Genomic DNA, 23,256 nt, shown 5'->3' with positions numbered 1-23,256 from the left:
ACCAACGCTGCTAACAGAAATTAACAAAGTACCCTGGGTGCTCTATGTACGGCAACGTGTCCTCAAAAGCTTGCAACCCAAAGGAAAGACAATAGAGAGAAGTATAAAATAGAAGATGGAAAGGCCCAGGACCAGGGAGTGACTCAGAGTCAGCATTAACATCAAAAGGTTTTGGAGTGGGGCTGGAGAGAAAGCATTTACTGGCAAAGCCAGAGGAGCCAGGGTTTGACTCCCCAGTACCCATGTAAAGACAGACACACGAGGTAGAACATGTATGTGGAGTTTGTAGGTGGTGGCTAGAGGCCCTGGCATACCCAGTCTGTTCTCTCTTGCTATCCCCTCTCTCTTTCTCTCTCAAATAAATATTTAAATTAAAAAAGATTTTGTAGAGCTAGAAAGATGGCTTAGTGGTTAAGGCAGTTTCCTGCAAAAACCAAAGGACCTAAGTTTGACTCCCCAGAACCCACATAAGCCAGACGCACAAGGTGGCGCATGCGTCTGGAGTTTATTTGCAGCAGTTAAAGGCCTTAGTGCGCTATTTCCCTCTCTCTTTCTATCTGCCTTTCTCTCTCTCAGTCTCTCTCTCTCTTTCAAATAAATAAACAAATAAAAATAAACTAAAAACCAGCTTTGTAGTGAGATCTCCAACTTTCATACTAATATGGAGACCTTTCAGGAAAGCAGCTCTGGTCTGGAACAATTGATTCATCATCATCTTGAGTACATGTCCTTGACTTAATAGAACTGGTGTCTTACATGTGGCAATAATGCAAATGCTTGTTAAGAGTTCTTATTTATTCTTTTCGTTATTTCCCAGAGATACTGTGGCTTAAATTAGCAGGACCCAAAAGATTCAAGAGCCTAGACATTTGGCTGAACAGTGAGTTCTGCCTGGACAAAGTCCCTGGATCGCTGTGCAAAGACGGGTGCCCCACCGCAGTAAGCTAGAGGGTTAGCAGATGGAGGTTGGAAGAGGTCACCATCTTCCTGGGGGAGCTGAGGAAACGAGGTCCTGGTTACAAGCTTCTGTGATTTTGCTCAGCCAGCATTGCAGTATGTGGTGGTCAAGGCCTCAGGCCCCTCTAGTGGAAACTTTACTCACAACTTAACAGCCCAGCAGTGAACATCTTCAAGTTTTCTGGGCCAGGCCTCCTTAGCTGGGTAGAGGTCAGAGAAGATAGGTTAAGGGACACAGACTTGCCCCATGGGTCTCAGTTCCTGCTACTTTCCCAACCCTACTCTCTTCCTTCTTTAATCTTCACTCCAGACTCAAACTGCCTGCGCCTCTGTTCAGGGCTCCACAGCCACCCTAACCACCTGTGCTTTGTTGCCTGGAGGGCACAGCCTGGCGCATAGGTGCTGCCTCTGGCTATAGACTCCTGTCTGTGGTAGCACCTGGGATTTCAGGCCTAGCTCTTCCACTTGTGAGAGCTGCTTTAATTGCCTACTCTGACGCTCGGCAGTCTTAGTGTTCCCGCTTTCCCAAGTTAGCCAACTCCTGACAAGAGAAACTGCTTTCTGGGCTGGAGAGATGGCTTAGCGGTTAAGCGCTTGCCTGTGAAGCCTAAGGACCCCGGTTCGAGGCTCGGTTCCCCAGGTCCCACGTTAGCCAGACACACAAGGGGGCGCACGCGTCTGGAGTTCGCTTGCAGAGGCTGGAAGCCCTGGCGCGCCCATTCTCTCTCTCTCCCTCTATCTGTCTTTCTCTCTGTGTCTGTCGCTCTCAAATAAATAAATAAATAAAATTTAAAAAAAAAAAAGAGAAACTGCTTTCTATCTGCTGGGAGCAAGCAGTCAGTCCAGTCCTCTCTAGGGGAACTTCTCCTACCAGTGTTTCATTTGTAGATTCCTTTATTAAAAAAAAAATATTCAGGGGGAGGGAGGGTATTACCATGGGATATTTTTTATAATCATGGAAGATGTTAATAAAAATTGAGAAAAAAATTATTCATTGGAGCTGGGCGTGGTGGCGCACGCCTTTAATCCCAGCACTCGGGATGCAGAGGTAGGAGGATCGCCATGAGTTCGAGGTCACCCTGAGACTACATAGTGAATTCCAGGTCAGCCTGGACCAGAGTGAGACCCTACCTCAAAACAAAAACAACAAATTAATCATTGGAGAGGAAAGGGAATGAGAATGGGTGCACCAGGCCCTCCTGCCACTGCAAAAGCACTCCAGATACATGTGCCACTTTTGTGCATCTGGCTAGCTGGCTTTATGTGTTTCCATAGGTATTGAGGAATTGAACCCTGGCTGTTAGGGTTTGCAAACAAGCGCCTGTAACCACTGAGCCATCTCACACTCCATCTTGCTCTGAGGACCAGGAGCAGCCCAGACCTTCCCTTGTTACAACTGGCAGGGTCAGTATGAAGGAGAGCAATAATGAGACAGCCCAGGCCAAACCCTACTACTACCCGCCCTCCAAGGTCTATTTTCCCCATTTCCTTTACAGAGGAGAAAGCAAGGAATCTGAGAGCTATGTGACTTGGCTGGGAGCCACGAGCTGTGATCATTACCCCCTCCTCCTTGAGTCTTCCTTCTACTTTCCTGGTACTGTGCCTACACAGGCTCTAATTCCCTGGGGCCCTGCGTTGCCCTGAGAGGCAGGACCCTGACCACCTGACTGGTGGACAGTGCGCATCATGAACCTGAGTACGCATGAGAGCCACCTGGAGGGCTGGTTAAAGCACAGACTTGCTGGCTCCACTCCAGAGTTGCTGATTTAGCAGGCTGGGGTGGGGGGGGGGGCACTGCCAATATGTATTTCTAGCAGATTTCCAGGTGTGGCTGAGGTGAGTCACTAGACCAGACTGTAAATAATGAAAACTAAGAAGAAAGTGAAAAGAATTGAGTAAAGGCTGGTCAGAGGGAGGATGGGTTGGAAGTGTTGATGTTTATTAGGACAGGAAAGGAACTTCAGGGGCTGGTCTTCTAGTCCTCTACTTCCATCCATCCTGACCCTGAACTTACTGATTTCCAAGTAACATTTTAAATTCTCACTTCTGGGAGAATAGGGGCTCTGGCCTACAATGAAGACCAAAATTGTCACTTGTAAGTAGAAGTAGTGGTGGGTAGTGGTGACGCACGCCTTTAATCCCAGCACTCGGGAGGCAGAAGTAAGAGGATTGCCATGAGTTCGAAGTCACCCTGAGACTCCATAGTGAATTCCAGAGCTGGAGAGATGGCTTAGTGGTTAAGTGCTTGCCTGTAAAGCCTAAGGACCCCTGTTCAAGGCTCCATTCCCCAGGACCCACATAAGCCAGATGCACAAGGTGGCGCATGCATATGGAGCACATTTGCAGTGGCTGGAGGCCCTGGCGCACCCATTCTGTCTCTCTCTCTCTTTCTCTCTGCCTCTTTCTCTGTCTGTTGCTCTCAAATTTAAAAAAAAATAAAATTAAAAAATTAAAAAAATTGTCACTTGTGGGGGCTTCTTTGGAGCTGGTGTCAGAGGAACTGAGCTGGCTCCTCTCGTCACTCCCCATATCAATGGCCCTGTTCTAATCACTACAGGCCACCAGCTGCCTTTTTCCCATGGGGCCTAGGCACTCCAGTCCCACAGGCCTGGAGGATAGAGTTAAAGGGCAGTTGTGAAGATCTCTCCCACCTGTGTCTTGGTTCTTCTGAGAATCACATAGGCCCTGGTAGACCAAGGGCCCTGATACCCAGTGGGCCCATTCCAATCTGACGTTGGGGGGAGGCAGATGGAGTACAAAGCCCACAGCTTACCTCCATGGACGTAGCTTGTCTTTCAAGGCTCTCGTTCTGAATTACCAGTGAACATGGATTTGCATTCATTGTTATCAGGGCTGAGTGTGTGTCACTGAGGGCTAAAACTGGTGTTAAATGCAGCAACGCAGAGTTGAGCTGTGGGTAAACTTGAACCACAAATGTAATGTCTTATGACCCAAAGCTGTCCCAGCAGCAGCAGCAGCAGCAGCAACCTCGGGAGAAGCCTGGGGATTGGCCAGTGAAAAGGAAGCAGGCAGGAATGTTACACCTAGGGTAATGGCACCAGACAGCCCAGAGCAGGGAGAGGATGCTGGGGACGTGGCCCCACAGCCTTTACCCAAGGCTGCGTGCCCAGTGCTTAGAAGCCCAGCTCGGTGGTCCCTTTACCTTCAGGACAGATGATCCCCAAGCCCCAAAAGCTGCCTGGCCACAGGATCAACCAATAACCTCCGGTGAGCTTCCCAAGCCCCGGCCGTCCGTGCAGGTAGAGGCTGACACCGTAGTGACTCAGCCGCCAGCCAGCCTGTCGAGATGGCCCTGGCTTCATTATTTTCAGCTGCGTTGCTTTCTATGTCAGAAGGCTTAAACACATTTCCGAAAGTCCCCGGGAGAGCCTGGGGTCCAGCGGCCCCTTCTCTCGCCCCTGTCCTTTGCTCGTGGGGTGAGTGGACAATCTGCAAGGACCCTCCTTCCTCTTCAGGCCCTTCCAGTAGTACGTGGCTGGTGTGCACGGGTGGCTCTCCCTGGAGAGGAGATGGGTGAGGCTCTGGACACGTTTCCCCGAAGCCACAAGAAAGAGCCGGCTGCTGATTCACCACCAGCTGCTTCCTGAAACGGCAGTGCCAGGCTGGCAGTGAACGGTATTTTTCCAAAGTGATCCAGGGCTGTTACGACATTCCTGCTGGTCCCCATTGGGGACCTTCCTGTAAGTCTAACCTGAAAGTTACTCAAACCATGCATTCCTGAGCAGACAAGCGCAAGATTCCAAGCACAAGGTTTCCAACACTGTGCCTTAATATCTCTTTTGGGACTTGGGGGTCTGCTTGCTCCAGAGTCAGGTACACTCCCTCAGCCAAGGCCGCGTGCGCGTGGTGTGTGGCTCTAAGTCGGTGGGGAAGAGCAGGCCTGGGCCAATGCCCCTGGCGGGGGTGGGAGCAGAGGTTCAGTTTGCTGTGGTCCTGCATTTCCCAAACATCCTTCCTCTGCTCCTGCTCTGCTTTCCGACTAGCATGGCTTGTACTGAATCAGTCAGCCTTTGCTTTTTCCAGAAAAAATATGGCACTGGTTTGCAAATGCCTCTGTTCAGCCCTAATATCTGCTTCTCTCCATAGGAGACTCTGCTGCCTCTGAGGCACAGTGATTCATTCAGCAGTGAGATAGATTCCCAAGGGTGGCATTGGGGGATGTGCAGAGAAGGAGCAATTCTAGATTTGTATGTACTGGCTCCAAGACACAGTAGGATACCCATCTCCTCCCCCACACACATACCAAAACAAAACAATAGCAAAAAAAAAAAAAAAAAAAAAAAAAAGGTCTATTTTTGTTTGTTTATTTGTTTTTGTTTGAGACAGCCAGGCTGACTTTACATAGGCCCATGGTTTCAAAGCTTAATCCAAGACTTGTTTCCAAACAGCTTATGTCCCATACCACTAAGAACAACCTGTGTTTTTTAAATTATTATTTTTAAAGATGGATAAATTTAAATTTAATCCTTTTTTTGTATAAAACCAAATGGTACTTTAATACCACTGGGACTAAGTGCTGAAAAACAAAATCACAAAACAAGCCCCACATTTAATACAAAACTTTCCCAACATAGCATAGTATTACTTAATACTTGGTATTTTAAAAGGTTGTAATTTATGAATACTGTGAATTTTCACAGCTGTCAGGAAAACTACAGGAAGATGAATTGGGGAGTAAGACACAGCTTAAGACCCTGGCATCGTACAACCAGAACCAGTACCGGTATTATTTGTTTGAAATAGAGAGAAAATATGCACGCCAGGGCCGCAGTGCATGCTTGTGTCACTGTGTGTCTGGTTTATGTGGGACCTAGAGATTCGAATGTGACTTTTTAGGCTTCACAGGCCAGCGTCTTAACTACTAAGCCATCTCTCTGGCCTGAGCAACCTGTTTTTAATGCCTCTGGTTTGCCCATGAACACTCTGCTCCAAAACTGTCCAGTAGCTGGGAATGTAGACCAAAGCCACCACTGCTGGCCACCTGATATACCTTCCTTCTTCCTCATCCTTTCCCACATTCTTCTATCCTTGCCTCTGCTCTCCATCCTTGTCCTCCAGAGATAAAGAAGCCCTCTCCAGCCCCAGGGGGCTAAGTCATAATTTGAGCCTTAGACTTGAAGACACCATTTCTGCGTTCTGACGGAACATTGGAACCACCTGAGGTCTTCAGTCATCCCACCAATCCCAGAGGGAGTTCTGAGACTCCCCCTCGGGATCTAAGGCTTGGTTTTTCATTTCCTTCTCTAGCAACTGCCATTAGGTATGGCCATGCAGTTTTAAACTGGCCAGTGGGAACATGAGGAATGGGGCACTAGGAAGCTTCTAGAAAAGTTTTCTACCTTTAGGACAAAAATATGTGATTCAGGGTTATTTTTCCTGTCTCTGGTAATTGGTGGCATGTGCACCAAGGGAAGGGGGTTAGGAATAAGTAATCTGGGGACATTGTCTCATTTGGGCCTTCAAGTGTCCTCAGAGCTGACTGGTACTTCGGTTTTATAAGCAAGGCAATAAAGACTCATGGAGGTTTCAAAGTCCAGTCTTTCCCAGGCCCTAAAAACAACAGTGGGTAGGACAGAGCCAGCCTAAATCCAGTTCTGTCTGAAACACCTAAATTTGTTTGAGCATAGCCCTCTTTTCACTTCAGCCATCAATGCCAAAGACCATGGTTTTCTCACTACGTGCCTAATCCCAGCAGGGTGCTTTCTAAAAATAATGACAAAAGTTTTGGTTTTTGCCCATTTCCCATAGTATAAATATTCCCACCACAACTAATTTTAGGCTACCATTTTGGGCTCACTACACACAGACTTGGAAGATGAACCAGTGAGAACCAATGGGGCAAACTACTAGAAAATGGAAGCCGGGCATGGTGGCACACGCCTTTAATCTGAGCATTTGGGAGGCAGAGGTAGGAGGATTGCAGGATTGCCATGAGTTTGAGGCCAGCCTGAGAAGACATAGTGAATTCCAGGTCAGCCTGAGCTAGAGTGAGACCCTACCTCAAAAAACCAAAAAAGAAAATGGAGCCAATGCTTCCACCCAGGAATTTGTGCTAACACAAGTTTCCCTCCAACCCAGAGAAGAACTTTGTTTATCTTTCTCTCTGTCTTGATTTTAAAAAATATATTTTATTTATTTATTTATTTGAGAGAGAGAGAGAATGGGCACACTGGGGCCTCCAGCCACTGCAAACGAACTCCAGATGCATGCGTCCCCTTGTGTATCTGGCTAACATGGGTCCTAGCGAATCGAACTAGGATCCTTTGGCTTTGCAGGCAAACACCTTAACTACTAAGACATCTTGCCAGCCCTATCTTGATCTTTTCTTTTTCCTATCTTGATTTTTTTTGAGGCAAGGTCTCACTCTATCCCATGCTGATCTGGAATTTACTCTGTAGCTCAAGCTGGTCTGGGATTAAAAGGCTTTTCTTTCTTTCTTTCTTTTTTTTTTTTTTTCCTGAGGTAGGGTCTCGCTCTAGCCCAGGCTGATCTGGAGTTCAATATGTAGTCTCAGGGTGGCCTTGAACTCATGGTGATCCTCCTACCTTTGCCTCTGGAGTGCTGGGATTAAAGGCGTGTGCCACCTCACCCTGCTAAAAGGCATGTTTTAAAAGGCATGTCATACCTTGCGTATGCCTAGCACTTTCTCTTTACCATGTAGATCCCCAAACAGATTCTCCCCCTGGAGTTTGGCATTGGTGGGAAGGGTACTTAGCTCTTTTTCCTAGAAGGCAGATAAGCATGGTGAGGAAAACCCAATAGGTATGAAGCCCAAGGTTGTCCAAATGCCTCTAGGATGCTAATTCTGCAAACCTCCAGTCTGCATGATGGTGGACCAAGAGAAGCTATGCTGTTTATTATATATGATTGCTGTCTGGTCTGCTGTGCATTTTTTTAAAATTTTTACTAACATTTTCCATGATTATAAAATATATCCCATGGTAATTCCCTCCCCCACACTTTCCCATTTGAAATTCCATTCTCCATCATATGCATTTTTTTTTTTTTTTTAAGGTAGGGTCTCACTCTAGCTCAGGCTGACCTGGAATTCACTTTGTAGTTTCAGGCTGGACTTGAACCCATTGTGATTCTCCAACCTCTGCCTCTGGAGTACTGGGATTTAAGGCGTGCACCCCCGCGCCTGGCTGCAGTGCATTTTGTACACACTTGCTGAGCTCCCTTGGCGAAGCTGAGCCCAGATGCATGACTGTGTGGTGCAATGAAAGCAGCGGGGGGCTGGGCACGTAGCCAATAGAAACATGATGGCAAGCCAACTCCTGGCCCGCCTGGGTAGACAGCGCAATTGTGGTGTGCCTGCAAAGTCCGTTCCAGACCACAGAGTGCTAGCCTCTCAGCGCTGGAAGAGACCGCCTGTCCGTCACTCTCACCCAGGGCTATAGACTGAACATGGTGCGGAGTGGTCAACTCCTTCCCTTCAAAGGAGATCCGTCGCACATTTGGGTAGCTCTGACAGTGCTCCATAGCCACTGTTTCACGTTGACGTGGCCCGGCTCCAGCCCTGGGGGTCATGTTATTAGACTGGTTCTTCTTCACATAACAGACGGCGCAGCCTGGGTAGACCAGTATGTGCGCTTTCCAGTACCAGAATGAAGACCCGAGATAAGTGTAGTTATAGGGAGGAGAGGTTTATTTTGGCTCATGGTTTCAGAGGTTTTAGATCATGGTCACTTGGCTCTGCTACTATGTGCAGAAGCATGGAGTAGAGGACAACTACTCCACTTGCAGCAGCTGAGAAACAGGCATAAAGGAATTAGGGTCCTGATATCCCCTTCAAGGGCATACTACTAATGACCTAACTTCTTGGTACCCCCCACTTCCCAAAGCTCTCTTCATCTTCCAATAGTACTACCATGAGTACCAAGCTACCAACGGATGGGCTTGTGGGGATATTTAATATCTAGACCCAACCCAGGCCCGTGCATGTAGTCCCAGCACTCAGGAGGCTGAAGGGGCATCATAAGTTCAAGGCCAACCCGGGCTACATAGTAAGACCCTATCTCAACAACAGCAAAAAGATGGAAAGCTCCGCATCTAGGTTATGGGACAGGGATGAAGACTACAGATCCAGATTTGATTCCCTAGTACCCACATTAGCCAGATGCACAAAGTGGCATGTAGGTCCAGAGTTCATTCACAATGGATAGAGGCCCTGGCCTGCCCATATATTTTTTTTCTCTCTCTCTGCTTCATTCTCACTCAAATGAATAAAATAAAATAAAAAAGTTAAAGTGGCCAGGCATGGTGGCACATGCCTTTTATCCCAGCACTTGGGAGGCAGAGGTAGGAGGATCACTGGGAGTTTGAGGTCACCCTGATACTACAGAGTGAATTCCAGGTCAGCCTGAGCTAGAGTGAGACCCTACCTTGAAAAACAAAAAACAAAAACAAACAAAAAAATTTCTTGCTCATTTGAAGTTTTCAAAGCAGGGTTGCCTGGAACTCATGCTAATCTCTCAAGTACCCAGCCTGTCAGAGCCCAGTCACCCAGTCACTATCTCTTATGATTGTCATTCACTGGAGGAAAAAACAGAAACTTTTACCACCTCAGAACTATTCCAGTTTGCAACCGTTGTATATCATTCTGCTCTCTACTCATTGGCTAGAGCCAAGAATATTTGGAGGGCCAGCTTAACAGTTTGTCACATGCAGATCGTCCTGAGTCGGCAATGGTTCTTACTAGTGTTGGCAGAGAAGGAATACACACTTGGTAGAAACCGTCACTGGATTTTAAAAAATATTTAATTAATTTATGAGCGAGAGTGAGAAAGAAAGAGACACAGAGAGAGAGAGATTGGATGGACACTCCGGGACATCTAGCCATTGCAAACAAACTCCAGATGCATGAACCACCCTGTGCACGTTAGGTACGTGGGTCCTGGAGAATGGAACCTGGGTCCTTTGGCTTTGCAGGCAAGAAACTTAACGGCTCAGCCATCTCTCCAGCCCTGGCACTGGGTTTTTGAATTTTGACTCCCCCCACCCCCAGGCTAGCTATATGTGGGCCAATCCTTTTTTGTCATGCTGGACAATGGCAGTGAGCCACGGCTCTGTGCCAGCCATGTGATCACAACAGAAAGCACTGCTGTAGAGAGTGCCGTCTGGCTAAGCTATGCTGTTTGGTGGTTTAGGTAGATTAAATGCACTTTGTACTTAAGATATTTTCAACCTAAAAATGGCTGTACTGGAAAAGAACCCCGTCCTAAGTCACAAAGTACTGTACCCACAGGTTTATGATGTCGGCCTGCCCTTCCACTGAGATGAACCCTCAGTTAGGTTGACCCTCAGCTACTGTGGCACAGGCTTTGACTCCTGCCATCAATTGCCTCACTCTCCTGACGCGTGATCAAGTTTTGCATTTCTCCGCCATGCTGTCTAAATTCATACCTACCTTTCTAGATACTTCTAACCAAGGCAAAGGTCAGTGGGGTTTAGCTCCGCCCCCCGCCCCCCCCCCCCCCCCCCCGCTCCATCTGATATATAACTCTTGAAACCCTGGAGTCTAAGATAGCATATTTTAGCTTTTGGTCATGACACTTTATGTTGTATTTTCATCAGACTGTATGCTCCAGATTGTTAGGGACAACAGGTATCTTTGCCCATTGTTGGGTCCTTATCAGTAGGAAATTGGTCAATAGATCCTAATAAGTGTGTGAATATATTGTATATTTTCTTCTTGTCTTTGCCTAACTTTTAAAAAATATATTTTATTAATTTATTTATATATTAGAGAGAGAGGGAGAGAATGGGCATGCCAGGGCCTCCAGCCACTGCAAACGATCTCCAGAATGCATGTGCCACCTTGTGCATTTGGCTTATGTGGGTCCTGGAGAATTAAACCCGGATCCTTTGGCTTTGCAGGCAAACGCCTTAACTGCTAAGCCATCTCTGCTAACTTCTTTTGTATGTTCATAGCATGTGGTGCGTGTGTGTGTGTGTGTGTGTGTGTGGTGGCTTGCACATGTTAATGCAGTGCACTTGCCTGAGGCATCCCGTGGGCTCACTGAGGCTGTCCGCACTGGAGGAGAATGCCAGGTGTCCTCCTCCATTACTCCTCCCGCCCGCCTTGTGAGAGAGTCTTTTGCTGATTCTGGAACTTGCTGCTTGTGAATCTCCACTCCCCGCAGACCCAGGGTTACAGACATGCATGCCCTTTCTCAGTGGTTTATGTTGGGTTCTGGAGATTTGAACTCATGGCCCTCAGGCCCCCTTGGGCCCTCATGCGTGCACAGGAAGGGAACTTAATCACCGAGCCATCTCTCCAGCCTGAGCCTAACTCTTTATGTGTGCTGTCAAGTCCTATGGCCTCCATCTTATCCTGACATAGCTTTTGTAGATATAAGTGCAGTTTGTTTATTTCTAGTATTTCTAGTATTTTCTAGCCTAGGATGAGTCCAATACAGCTAGTTATGTAAGGGAAAGATAGAACGAATTCATTCAGGTTGCCTAGTATTGGGCTGACTGGGGCAAAGGCTATGATATTTGGAGCAGTCACGACCACCTCAATCCATGAATATTGGGATCCTGGGGTGTTTTTTCTTAACCTCATTTTTAAAAATTTTTATTTATTTATTTGCAAGCAGAGAGAGGAGAGAGAATATTAATGGGTACTCCAGCACCTCTAGCCACTGCAAATGAACTACAGATGCATGTGCCACCTTGTGCATCTGGCTTTATGTGAATACTGAGGAATCAAACCTGGATTGCTAGATTTTGCAGGCAAGTGCCTTAGCTGCTAAACTCTCTCTCTAGCCCTGAAGATTTTATTTATTTTTTGGAGCAGAATATGACTGGATTATAGTAGGGTCTCAATAAGCACTAGTTTAATGAATGAATGAACATCTAAGCTCATCTGCTCTTACCTCAAAATCTCCTGGCATAGCATATGTATATTTAAAACAAAGTAATGCTTTGTTACATCATTTCTTTCTTTTTTCTTTTCTTTGTTTTTTTTTTTTTTTTTCTTGTTTTGTTTTTTCGAGGTAGGGTCTCACTCTAGCCCAGGCTGACGTGGAATTCACTGTGGAGTCTCAAGCTGACCTCAAACTCATGGTGATCCTCCTACCTCTGCCTTCTGAGTGCTGGGATTAAAGACATGCGCCACTACGCTTGGTGCGTCATTTTATCTATTTAATTACTTTATTTATTTTGAGAGCAGGAAAGAGAGAGAGGGAGAGAATGGGTGTGCCAGGGCCTTCAGCCACTGCAAATGAACTCCAGATGCACACATTCCCTTGTGCACATGTGCGGCATTGTGCACTTGTGTCACTGTGTGTCTGGCTTACGTGGGACCTGGAGATTTGAACATGAGTTCGTAGGCTTCACAGGCAAGCGCCTTAACTGCTAAGCCATCCCTCCAGCCCACATCATTTCATTTTTATGTTTAATTATGATATGGAGTGTTTGAAAGCCAAGTGTGATAAAATGAAGATTTGAAATTCGTGTGTTAATGTGAGGGGAGCAGAGTGTCCCCAGGTTTTCAGAATCACTGCTCCAGATTGATATTGATCTGCTAATCTGAATGTTTTGGATGCCACTGCTTTCAGGATCTACAAGGAAATGAGGTCAGACTTTGTAATGTATGTCCCTAAAGCTTGACTATAAGAAGCCTACTACCTACTCTTGATCAACCAGGTTAGTAATCATCCAAGAAGAGATGGGATTAATCTCTCAAGACTTGTTCTTTACGAGCCACTGTTCAGTCCTGCCGATCCCCATCTCTTCCAGGGCTTACAAGCCAGTGCCTTGTTCTGCCCTGGTGCCCATGTTCATCTGAATGCTTGCTGTAGTCTCTTTGTGTCCCTTGGGCTACAGTTCGTTTTATCAATGACTATCACTCCACCCTCTGTATCTATGAAGTCTTACACTTTGAGAACAAAAGAGAACAGCAGGGACTCCCGCCTTTGCTTCTAAGCTGTGTTCTATTAGCAGTTGCCACAAGGAGACGTGTTTGTGATCTTAGCTTTGAGAAGGCTTTTTCCTTTCCACGTGTTAAAAAGCATGGGAAACAGGAAAGGCAACCAGGTAACAGGTGTCAGAGTATATGACTGCGGGGCCGAGTGACCTGTGTGACTCTAAAGGGAAGCCTGGGATTGAGAATGTGCAAAGGCAGTGCATACATGAACTAGGGTAAAAGGTTGCCCACAGTTGGATGAGGAGCAAATTCTAGTGATGGAGGCTTGGTATAAGACATGAAGAGTATCCCCATGGCAGAGACTTGTGGGCCATAGCTCTCTGCTTACCTTTAGACACTAAAACATAAGCCTGGAAGGACTTGCGAAGTCATCCAGGTTATTTTTGGCAATGTCAGGTCAAATGACTACTAGATCTTCCCTAGTTCCTCAGGGAAATATCTCCAGAGGGTTCTCATCCTACCCTTGGCAATCTGTTTGAATATGTGACCACACTGGGTGTCTACGCAGTCTTCACTTCAGTCTGGCCCAAATTCGCATAGCCTTTGGAAGGATGAAGTCTCTGAGGGGTAAGAACGGCCTCGGTGGCATGAGAAAGGCAATCCTGGGAGTTCTGGAAGTGATGGTAAAAGGCAGGGGCGCGGGGGCTGTATCTAGGCCTTAGGAACTCGTCTTAGAGTGTCTCTTCACAGGTAGCTCTCTCTAGGCAGGAGAGGCCATTGCTTCTGCCATTGGCTTCAGACATGGGAAGGCCAGGACTTCCCACATACCATGAACTTATCCTTTCTTCCTTGTGCTCATGTGCCAGCAAGTTGAATGGCCATCCACAGGGTATCCAACAGGTACTGAGGTTCGATGTGGTGCTGGTAATAGTTGGTTAGAAGTAAATTTTTTTTTAATTTTTTAAAAAATTTTTATTTATTTGAGAGAGCGACAGACACAGAGAGAAAGACAGATAGAGGGAGAGAGAGAGAATGGGCGCGCCAGGGCTTCCAGCCTCTGCAAACGAACTCCAGACGCGTGCGCCCCCTTGTGCATCTGGCTAACGTGGGACCTGGGGAACCGAGCCTCGAACCGGGGTCCTTAGGCTTCACAGGCAAGCGCTTAACCACTAAGCCATCTCTCCAGCCCAGAAGTAAATTAAATAAACCTTCGTGTTAAAGGACAGAAGAATTACTGAAAGACTAGAGAAGAAAAAAAAAAGCACTTGGGAAAACTATTTTTTCTTGGCTTGTTTTGGGGTTAGCCATAGTTTAAAACTTAACACTGATCCTGCTTGCCAATCAGGCCTGACTCAAAACATTCTAAACAGTTTTAGAAGTTCTCGTGAGACTTTGAAGGCCATCAGAAGAGTTAAGTCCCTGCAACATAGAGCTGACCCAGTATCTGGACCCTACGAGGTGGGCGTAAAGAACCTGTCCATTTTCTGGTAGACATCACAAGCATCCCTTGGTCCTCCATGGAATGTACCCATAACTAACATTGCTTGAGCAGGTTTCATGTTCTGGACCTGTGCTAGGTAAATGCTCGCTGTTTCTTACTGTACTTAGGCCCGGCTGTATTGACACAAGGCCAGCAGCTACTCATCTCATTCCCACCACACAGATAAGGACACGGATATTGGGAAACACCTTGCTTTGCCCAAGGCACGGGGAAGTGTGGGCTTCAGAAGCACACAGACCTGTGCTCCCTCAGTCTGTACTCTTGGTGGCCTCTTGCCTCCCCGGGCAAGAAGGGATGGCTCTCCTAGGCAGTGTACACTCAGACAAAAGCTGACAAGGTGATGCAGAGAGGCAGAAACACATGGGAAAGGTGGCTGCCACTTCTGGGTTCTGAAGGTGCTGACAGAGTAAATTTGCAAATCGAGCATATATGTCATTTTGGTTTAGAAACTGGCTATGTATTAAACTTTGTTCTCAAAAAATCAAGTGGTGTGGCTGGAGAGATGGCTTAGTGGTTAAGCACTTGCCTGTGAAGCCTAAGGACCCCAGTTCGAGGCTCAATTCCCCAGGACCCACGTTAGCTAGATGCACAGGGGGGCGCACGTGTCTGGAGTTCGTTTGTCATAGCAGGAGACCCTGGCGCGCCCATTCTCTCTATCTGCCTCTTTCTCCCTGTCTCTCTCAAATAAATAAATAAAAATAAACGGAAAGCCCGCCACTTCCCGTCCCGCCACCGGGAGCCGGTGCGGCTGTGAGGCCCGCGTCTTGCTGCCGCCGCCGGTCGGGCATGGTGTTGGGCACCGTCCCGCCTCGCCTGACTCGGGGTGCCCAGCGGAAGGGCAGCAGGAATGCTAACGCTGGCCAGCAAACTGAAGCGGGAGGACGGTCTCAAAGGGCCTCGGACATCTGCCGCTGCGTCTGACTCCACTCGGAGGGTTTCTGTGAGAGACAAGTTGCTGGTGAAAGAAGTTGCAGAACTTGAAGCTAACTTACCCTGTACATGCAAAGTGCATTTTCCTGATCCAAACAAGCTGCATTGCTTTCAGCTAACTGTAAGCCCAGATGAGGATTACTACCAGGGTGGAAAATTTCAGTTTGAAACTGAAGTTCCTGATGTGTACAACATGGTGCCTCCCAAGGTGAAATGTTTGACTAAGATCTGGCATCCCAACATCACAGAAACAGGGGAAATATGTCTAAGTTTACTGAGAGAGCATTCGATTGATGGCACTGGCTGGGCTCCCACGAGAACATTAAAGGATGTTGTTTGGGGATTAAACTCTTACTGATCTTCTGAATTTTGATGATCCTCTGAACCTTGAAGCCGCAGAGCATCATTTGCGAGACAAGGAGGACTTCCGGAATAGAGAGGAGGACTACATCAAGCGTTATGCCAGATGATAAGAGGAGGTGGTTGTGGGCCTGTGGACTGTGCGTCACAGCTTGTCTCTAATGTGAAACAGCATGAGGTAGTCCTCCTCCCCGTCCTCACCCCGTCTCCCTGTCAGCCCCTTGGGACTGTCCCAGTCCTGCGACCGTGTAGTCCTGAAGAAGACCCCCCCTCACCGCTGCCCACGAAGGGCAGGAGCGAGACAGTACAGCAAGAGAGAGCACCTGCTTCCCTTAACACCTCTCTCTCCAAACCATGGTCTGGGCTATGGGTGCAATCCTCTGAGGTTGTAATGAGCTCACCACCAAGGTTGGCGCTTGCTTCCCTTTTTCCCAACAAAATCGGCGTCCCGCAAAAGTGATGTAATGACATGTTCAGTGTAAATGGCAGATTGGCAATAAGAAACCCACTATAAACTGTGATTGGATGCACATTCTCTTAGCTTCTTCCATGAATGTTGGCCCTGCCTAGATGTGAAGCTTCCCAGAATGCATAGTCATTCACTGTAGATCTTACTGAAATGCGTATTTTATTTAATGTAAGTATATTTTGGAAAAAAAATAAACGGAAAATAAAATCAAGTGGTGGAAGGACAGAGAACAGAACTAACTTTTAAAACAGGGGCAACAGTGAGAAGTGGGAGGGGGAGGGGGAAGAGAACAGCTCATGAGGGAGTGGAGGTGGGAGAGGATGAAACCCAGGGTGGGGGGAGCCACCCTCAACTTCGGTTCAAAGTCAACACAGGAAGAAAGGGAGACAACAGATCTCTGTTTTGCAGCTGTGCTCCAGCCACCCCGTGCAACCTGCAGCTTGGGCCAGAGGAACCTGTGACCAAGAGGCTTGTTTCCAGAGGAACCTATGACCACTGGGCTCATTCCCTCTGCAAATGCTTGAGGTCAGACAGAACTCTTATCCTCACATGATGTCAAATGAGAGACTACATGATCCAGCGCGCCTGTAAGCTAGGCAATCACAGTGGGCTGTCTGTTTGTTTTCAAAAAACATTGCCAGAGCAAGGAACCCGGATGACTGAGCCTGGCAGTAAACACAAGCAAAATACAGAAAGCTCTATGGTGGGCTGGAGGGATGGCTTAGTGGTTAAGGTATTTGCCTGCAAAGCCAAACGACCTAGGTTCGATTCCCCAGGACCCATGTTAGCCAGATGCACAAAGGGGCACATGCATCTGGAGTTCACTTGCAGTGGCTGGAAGCCTGGCATGACTATTTTCTCTCTTTCTTCCTCCCTTTTTCTCTGTCAAATAGAAAAATAAAAATAAAGTATTTGCTGGGCGTGGTGGCACATGCCTTTAATACCGGCACTCAGGAGGCAGAGGTAGGAGGATCTCTGTGAGTTTGAGGCCACCCTGAGATTACATAGTGAATTCCAGGTCAGCCTGGGCTAGAGTGAGACCCTATCTTGAACTCCTCCAACCCCCCCCCCAAAAAAAGTAAAAAATATTATAAAAGAAAAGAAAGCTCTATGGTGTTGGCCTATGAAATGGTAAAGACCAAATCTGTGACAGGAATATTGTCAAAGCATTGTGTACCCAGTGAAGACAAGACATGACAGAGTGTTCTTTTCTTTGCAACCAAGTCTCATTGGCTTTGCAGCTATAACCGTGCAGCGGTCCAGGCTGACTCAGGTCTGAAGGTCTTCTTCGCATGGCTGCTGCTGCCCGAGCCCAGAAGTTACCCAAGCATGGAGAATCCTGGATGAGGAGTATGGAAAAGACTGGAAAACACCAAGGCTCAGCAGTTACTCCAGTGCTTCAGATGCGGTTTATGGGACCCAGCATGACCCAGATTATTTCCTCTTTCTTGTAAGAGGGGAGTGACGGCCCTATTGCATCACCCTGGCCTGTCCCGGTTCCTTGCAGGGGGTTTAGCAAGTCAAGGACCTTGATATACACAGCAAGTCATCTCTCTGCTGATCTATGGTCTGCACAGGGATGACTAACACTGTCTTGCTCAACACAAAGCTTATCTACTGCTCCCTGATAACCCTGGATGACACATTCTTAGCTGCTCTACACTCCATAAAGGTAGGAAAACATAAATTAAAAAATATTTTTATTGGGCTGGAGAGATGGCTTGGTGATTAAGGAGCTTGCCTGCAAAGACGAAGGAGCCATGTTCGACTCCCTAGGTCCCACATAAGCCAGATGCACAAGGTGATGCAAGTGTGTAAGATCGCACATGAGCCCAAGATGGTGCACACATCTGGAGTTTGACTGCAGTGGCTGGAAGCCCTGGTGCTCCAGTTCTCTCTCTGTCTCACATACACATAAAAAAAGACCAGTCTGTTGAGCTTGCCTCAAATAATTTATTTATTTGCAAGTGTGGGTTGGGGGACTGAGCATGCCAGGGCTTCTTGCTACTTCAAATGAATACCAGATGCATGCGCCGCTTTATGCATCAGGCTTATGTGAGTACTGGGGAACCGAACCCAGGCCATGAGGCTTTGCAAGTAAGCCTTTAACCACTGAACCATCTCTCCAGCCCCAGGAATTAAAAATATATATATTTATTTGAGAGAGAGTGAATGAGGCACATAGAGAGAGAATGGGTGTGCCAGGGCCTCTAGCCAGTACAAATGAATTTTAGATGAATGTGCCATCTTGTGCATCTGGCTTTACATGGGTACTAGGGAATCAAACCTGGATTTCCAGGTTTTATAGGCAGGTGTCTAAACTGCTGGACCAACTCTCCGGTCTCCCCCCACCCCAGAACTGGCTTTAATTGGAAAATCTCACAGATTTGGGATGAAAGCAAAGACTCTGGCATTAAACTGGTTGGCCTCCATCTTGGTCCTAATGCTTTAGTTGTGTGACTCTGGACAAGTTACTTAGTGTCTCTGCACCTCAGTTTCCCCAAGTGTGTAATAAAGAGTGTACTTGGGCTGGAGAGATGGCTTAGCGGTTAAGCGCTTGCCTTTGAAGCCTGAGGACCCAGGTTTGAGGCTTGGTTCCCCAGGTCCCACGTTAGCCAGATGCACAAGGGGGCGCACGCGTCTGGAGTTCGTTTGCAGAGGCTGGAAGCCCTGGCGCGCCCATTCTCTCTCTCCCTCTACCTGTCTTTCTCTCTGTGGCTGTCACTCTCAAATAAATAAAATAAAATAAAATTAAAAAAAATATTTAAAGAGTGTACTCACCTCATGGGTATATTGAATAAATAAATGCACTTAGTGTTTACAACAGAGCTTTACGTGTAACAATCACAGTAACTGTTAGCCATCACTATTAAGTGAAGACATCCTTTGTAGTCAAGGGCCGATCATCAGCTCAAGGCCAATGTCTTGGCATTGGTTCTGTCAGATACTCAAGGTTCAGTTAGTATGGGATAGCTTGTGAGCAGGGTCAAATGGGTGTTGGAATAAGGACCAGTGGTGGCGGGATAGGGATGATAAGGACGGAGGGTGCTTCAAGATTCCTTATCCAAGACGTAAGATGGTCCTGAGGGAATGAAAGGTCACACTGTGACCTAGGCTTGGCTCCTCTGCTGACCACTGAGCTCAGGGAACTGGGCAGTCCCCATTGACTCAGCATTCGGTGACAGTGTCTGGTCACCAGCATGGGCCAGCATGCTTCAGGAAGTCTGGGCAGGGCAGCCCTGACATCACAAAGAAGGGAACGACAGAGAGATCTTGCAGAACTGGAAGTGGAGGAACTTGAGTTTAGGAGAATATCCTGTTTCTTCTATCTCCACGAAGCAAAGAAGGGAGAGGAAGAAGTGCCCGAAACCCACCACGACACAATCGGTAGTCATTTTGTACCTTAGTTGTTTACTCTGGCAGTTCTAGAGTGATTTCACAAGAATGGACCTGCCCAAACTGGAGGACATAGATAACAGACTTGAGAACTAATTGTCATTGTCACATAGACTCTTCAAAGGGAAGTTTTAGGCCCAATGCATGGCTATGATAATGGAATTTGTGAAGAAATAGGAGGCATGCTTGACTTTTTTCATGGAATAAATCACCCGAGGAATTCATCAGTCCTTTGAAGGAACAGAAGACCAGGAGCTGCAACACAGCCATGAAGCCAAAGAAACTCCAAGGTCAGAATGATCCCTCTCTTTCCCAGAGGCCTATGGGATCATAACCTAAAGATTTCAAATACCAATCCTGACCAAGACTCCTGAGCTTCTCATGTACAAGATGGACTGTCAGTCATGGAAATAGCTGAATGACCCGCTTACCACACAGACATGGCTTGTTGGGCCACTGAACTTTTGTTGCCCAGCTGCCTCTGAACTGCTAAGCAAATGTGCAAGAAGGTTGGTAGCTGCTCTATTCATTCACAGGTAAATTTTCACCTCAGAATGCCAAAAAAAGAACCCATGACAGACTGTTGTTACTGGCAGATGTTTCACAGCTGCTCCATCGTTCCCCCATCACGTATGCATTTACAGGGATGTTATATTTTGGCCAATCACATATGAGAAGGAGTTGTGTGTGTCCCTCTAGAGAGGTGGTCAAACAGCCAGCGCCTCCTCCATCGCTCTCTCTCTTGCTCTGGGGACCTTGGCAGGCTAGACTTTCCAGATGGCATGGTCAGGAGATAAAGGAAGACTATGAGCAAACATTCTATGTGAATGAGAAATGGACATTATGTCGAGACACTGAGTTTTTGAGGGTTAATCTGTGGCAGCAGCAGTCAGAGGTCACTGCCCTGATTCAGAGAAGTCACATGGATAGGTAAAAAAATGGCTTTACCCACCCCAGAAATGTTAGAAACTTATGTCAAACGCCTCTCAGGAGTTGGTCTGTAATCAAGAGTTCTACCCTTTCTGTGCAAACCCGTAAAAAAATGTTTTAGTTTTTTTCTGGACACACACACAGGGATGGAGGGGGGGAAGAATGGGCACATTAGGGCCTCTAGCTACTGCAAATGAACGCCGGATGCATGTGCCACCTTGGGCATCTGGCTTTACGTGGGCCCTGAGGAATCAAGCTTGGTTTCTTGGCTTTGCAGGCAAGCGTCTTAACCACTAAGCCATCTCTCCAGCTCTTTGCAGAGCTTTAAGTTTTGATTAGAAATCTATTCTCTGAGTTAGGGGAAAAAACACAAATTTTTCTTAGTGGAAAATTTTGCTTTTGCTACAAAATGCATTTATTTCCAGCCAGATAAAATTTTCCAACTGCATACACAGTTAAACATAAGGTCCATCTTTGCCATAGGCCCTGTTTACAAGATTCATTGCCAATTATTAAAGTATATTCAAACAACCTTCTTTGTCTCTGAAAACATAACTTAAATAAACTTCTAAGTGGATAAGCCACGCATGTAGTCATGGACATGAATGGCATGCACTTTCTTCACCAGTGAGTCAGTCCGGAGCAATGTGGATGCGATCGGATTCCCAAGGTCAGCAGGCAGCATGCACCACCAGAAGCGTGCCTGCTGACTGGACGACTGGGCAGCGACCTTCTGTGAAAGAAGGAGCACGTGTTGACAACCAAGTCTGCCCTCTGCAATGTGGATGGGCATTTCACAGAATGCAGACCCCATTCAGGTAAGTTATCAGACCCCAGAATGAAGGACAGCGTCACGAAGGCGACTCGACTGCTCACGCTGCTGTGGGTCGTGGCACCTTTTCACCGGCCACTCAATAAATATCTAGTTAATGAAAGTAGGAGATGCAAGACACTGTGGTAGTTGCCCACGTCTGTTTGCAACCCCGGGTCTTAAGTTGGGAACTGGAGGGATCCCGTCTCTCCTTTCTTCAGAGTAAACTGTTCTACTTGGAAAGCCATCCATTTCCTTGGAAAGACCTGGAACTTCTTTGTTAGCATTTAGAGTCTTCTTGTAGACTGTGATATTAAGGGTTTATTGGCTTAAAATAAAACACAGCGTGGTCTGTAGAAGGTCTAGATTCATCTCTCGAAGCAAAAGCCTGTTTGGCTCACAACTTCTTGACCATCTATACCTCTTGCCTTCTCTTCTTTCAGCTTCTGTTGTTTATCCCAAGCTTGAAATAGCCATGGGAACCGCTCAGAGGTTGGACAGTATACATCTTTATAAAAATCTCATTTCAGTATCAACTACTGACATGGGCCTGTCTCCCTTGGGACTTGAGATAGTGGATCTTTTGAAGTTCCATCCTTCAGAGAGCTTGTGAACATGTGCTCTTTGATGGTAAGGTTGGTGTTCTAAGGCGGAGGCCGGGGAGTTCCCACAGAAGAAATCCCTGGGAAAATCTCTATTCCCTTTAGGTTCTCCAGTCCTTGGAAGGCTATGGTTGTAATTCTGGAGACACATAGGAAAAGTTTCTGAACTCATCCTGGTTAATCATAGGAAGATGTCCCTCATCGATTGGCGTTAAAACTGGTTCTTCTTTTATGAAGTCAGGGTCAAAATTACTGACATCTTCTCGAGATTTCTGTAAACAATGGAAATAAGAGTCAGATATTATGCACCTGAGGTTTACTCATCTCACATGCAATTCAGCCTTTTTAAAATTTAAAAAAATATTTTATCTATTTTTTTTTTCTGGATTTCCTGAGGTAGGGAAATTCTAGCTCAGGCTGACCTGGAATTCACCATGTAGTCTCAGGCTGGCCTTGAACTCACAGCAATCCTCCTACCTCTGCCTAGTGCTGGGATTAAAGGCATGTGCCACCACACCCAGCTATTTTATCTATTTATTTGAGAGGGAGGCAGGAAGATACAGAGAGAAAGAGAGAGAGAGAGAGAGAGAGAGAGAGAGAATGGGTGGGCCAGGTCCTCTGCAAATGAATTCCAGATGCATGCATCACCTTGCGCATCTGGCTTATGTGGGTACTGGGGAAGCGAACCTGGGTCCTTGGACTTTGCAGGCAAGCACCTTAACCACCAAGTCATCTCTCCAGCCCCATGTCAGCCTTTTCCAAAGGGTTCAAAGAGCTGCTCTGAGGCTGAGCCAGCAGCATTCTTTACAGTTATGATTAAATAGTGCCCTATAGCAACCCCAACACATTGTGTATTTGGTGCATTTGGTGACCAGCAAGTCACTCATTCCATGAAAACCCTGCCAAGCAGGCCAGCCTTTCGTTGGGAGGCTAAGGAATTAATTTGGTCACTCAAAGTAGCTCATTCCCATTTCACCGAGCACTACTTCCCAGCAGGCCTCACAAAGGGGCACAGTAACTCAGATTTGTCTTCAGAGGTTGAGTGAGTTCACACTTGTCTCTCTACCATTTGCACACGGTTCTACACACCTGAGAAGAGGTTCTAGAAGGACTTCGTGGCAATTCCGATCTTAAGGAAGAACTGCTTGCCCTGTCACTCAATGTCAGGTACATTACGTCCTGCTGGGTTCTCTGTGTGGCCAGGGCCATGGATTCTAGCCTCTGAAAACCATGCTTCCCTAATCCCAAAGGAGCTGGAGTGCAGGGAGAGGAGAGGGGTCTTGCTGCTAGGATCCAGGGCCTATGAGGCTGGTACAGACTAAGCTCACTCTTTATTTGAAAGAGCTGTGCAATCTACGTCTGTATCAACCACTGCTGAGGAGACAGTCTTCCCCACTGTTAGACCTC

General features: G+C 47.0%; 1 protein-coding gene and 1 pseudogene across 1 annotated transcript in view; one reads left to right on the top strand and one right to left on the bottom strand.

Annotated features, from left to right (window-relative positions):
* The first annotated feature begins 15,177 nt into the window (after positions 1-15,177).
* On the top strand, positions 15,178-15,751 carry LOC101614910 (annotated as a pseudogene).
* Positions 15,752-20,833: 5,082 nt separating this feature from the next.
* Positions 20,834-23,256, bottom strand: part of Prkch (protein kinase C eta) — a 269,722-nt gene continuing 267,299 nt past the window's right edge. The window contains exon 14 of the mRNA XM_004649245.2: positions 20,834-22,121. Coding sequence (XP_004649302.1) covers positions 21,975-22,121 — 147 coding nt within the window. The 3' untranslated portion in view covers positions 20,834-21,974. The remainder of the gene's footprint in view (positions 22,122-23,256) is intronic.

This window comes from Jaculus jaculus, chromosome 7, assembly GCF_020740685.1.
Source record: "Jaculus jaculus isolate mJacJac1 chromosome 7, mJacJac1.mat.Y.cur, whole genome shotgun sequence".
In the NCBI taxonomy this organism is placed as follows: Eukaryota; Metazoa; Chordata; class Mammalia; order Rodentia; family Dipodidae; genus Jaculus; species Jaculus jaculus.
Note: the sequence above shows the minus strand (reverse complement) of the source record. Positions and strands in the feature narration are given on the sequence as shown.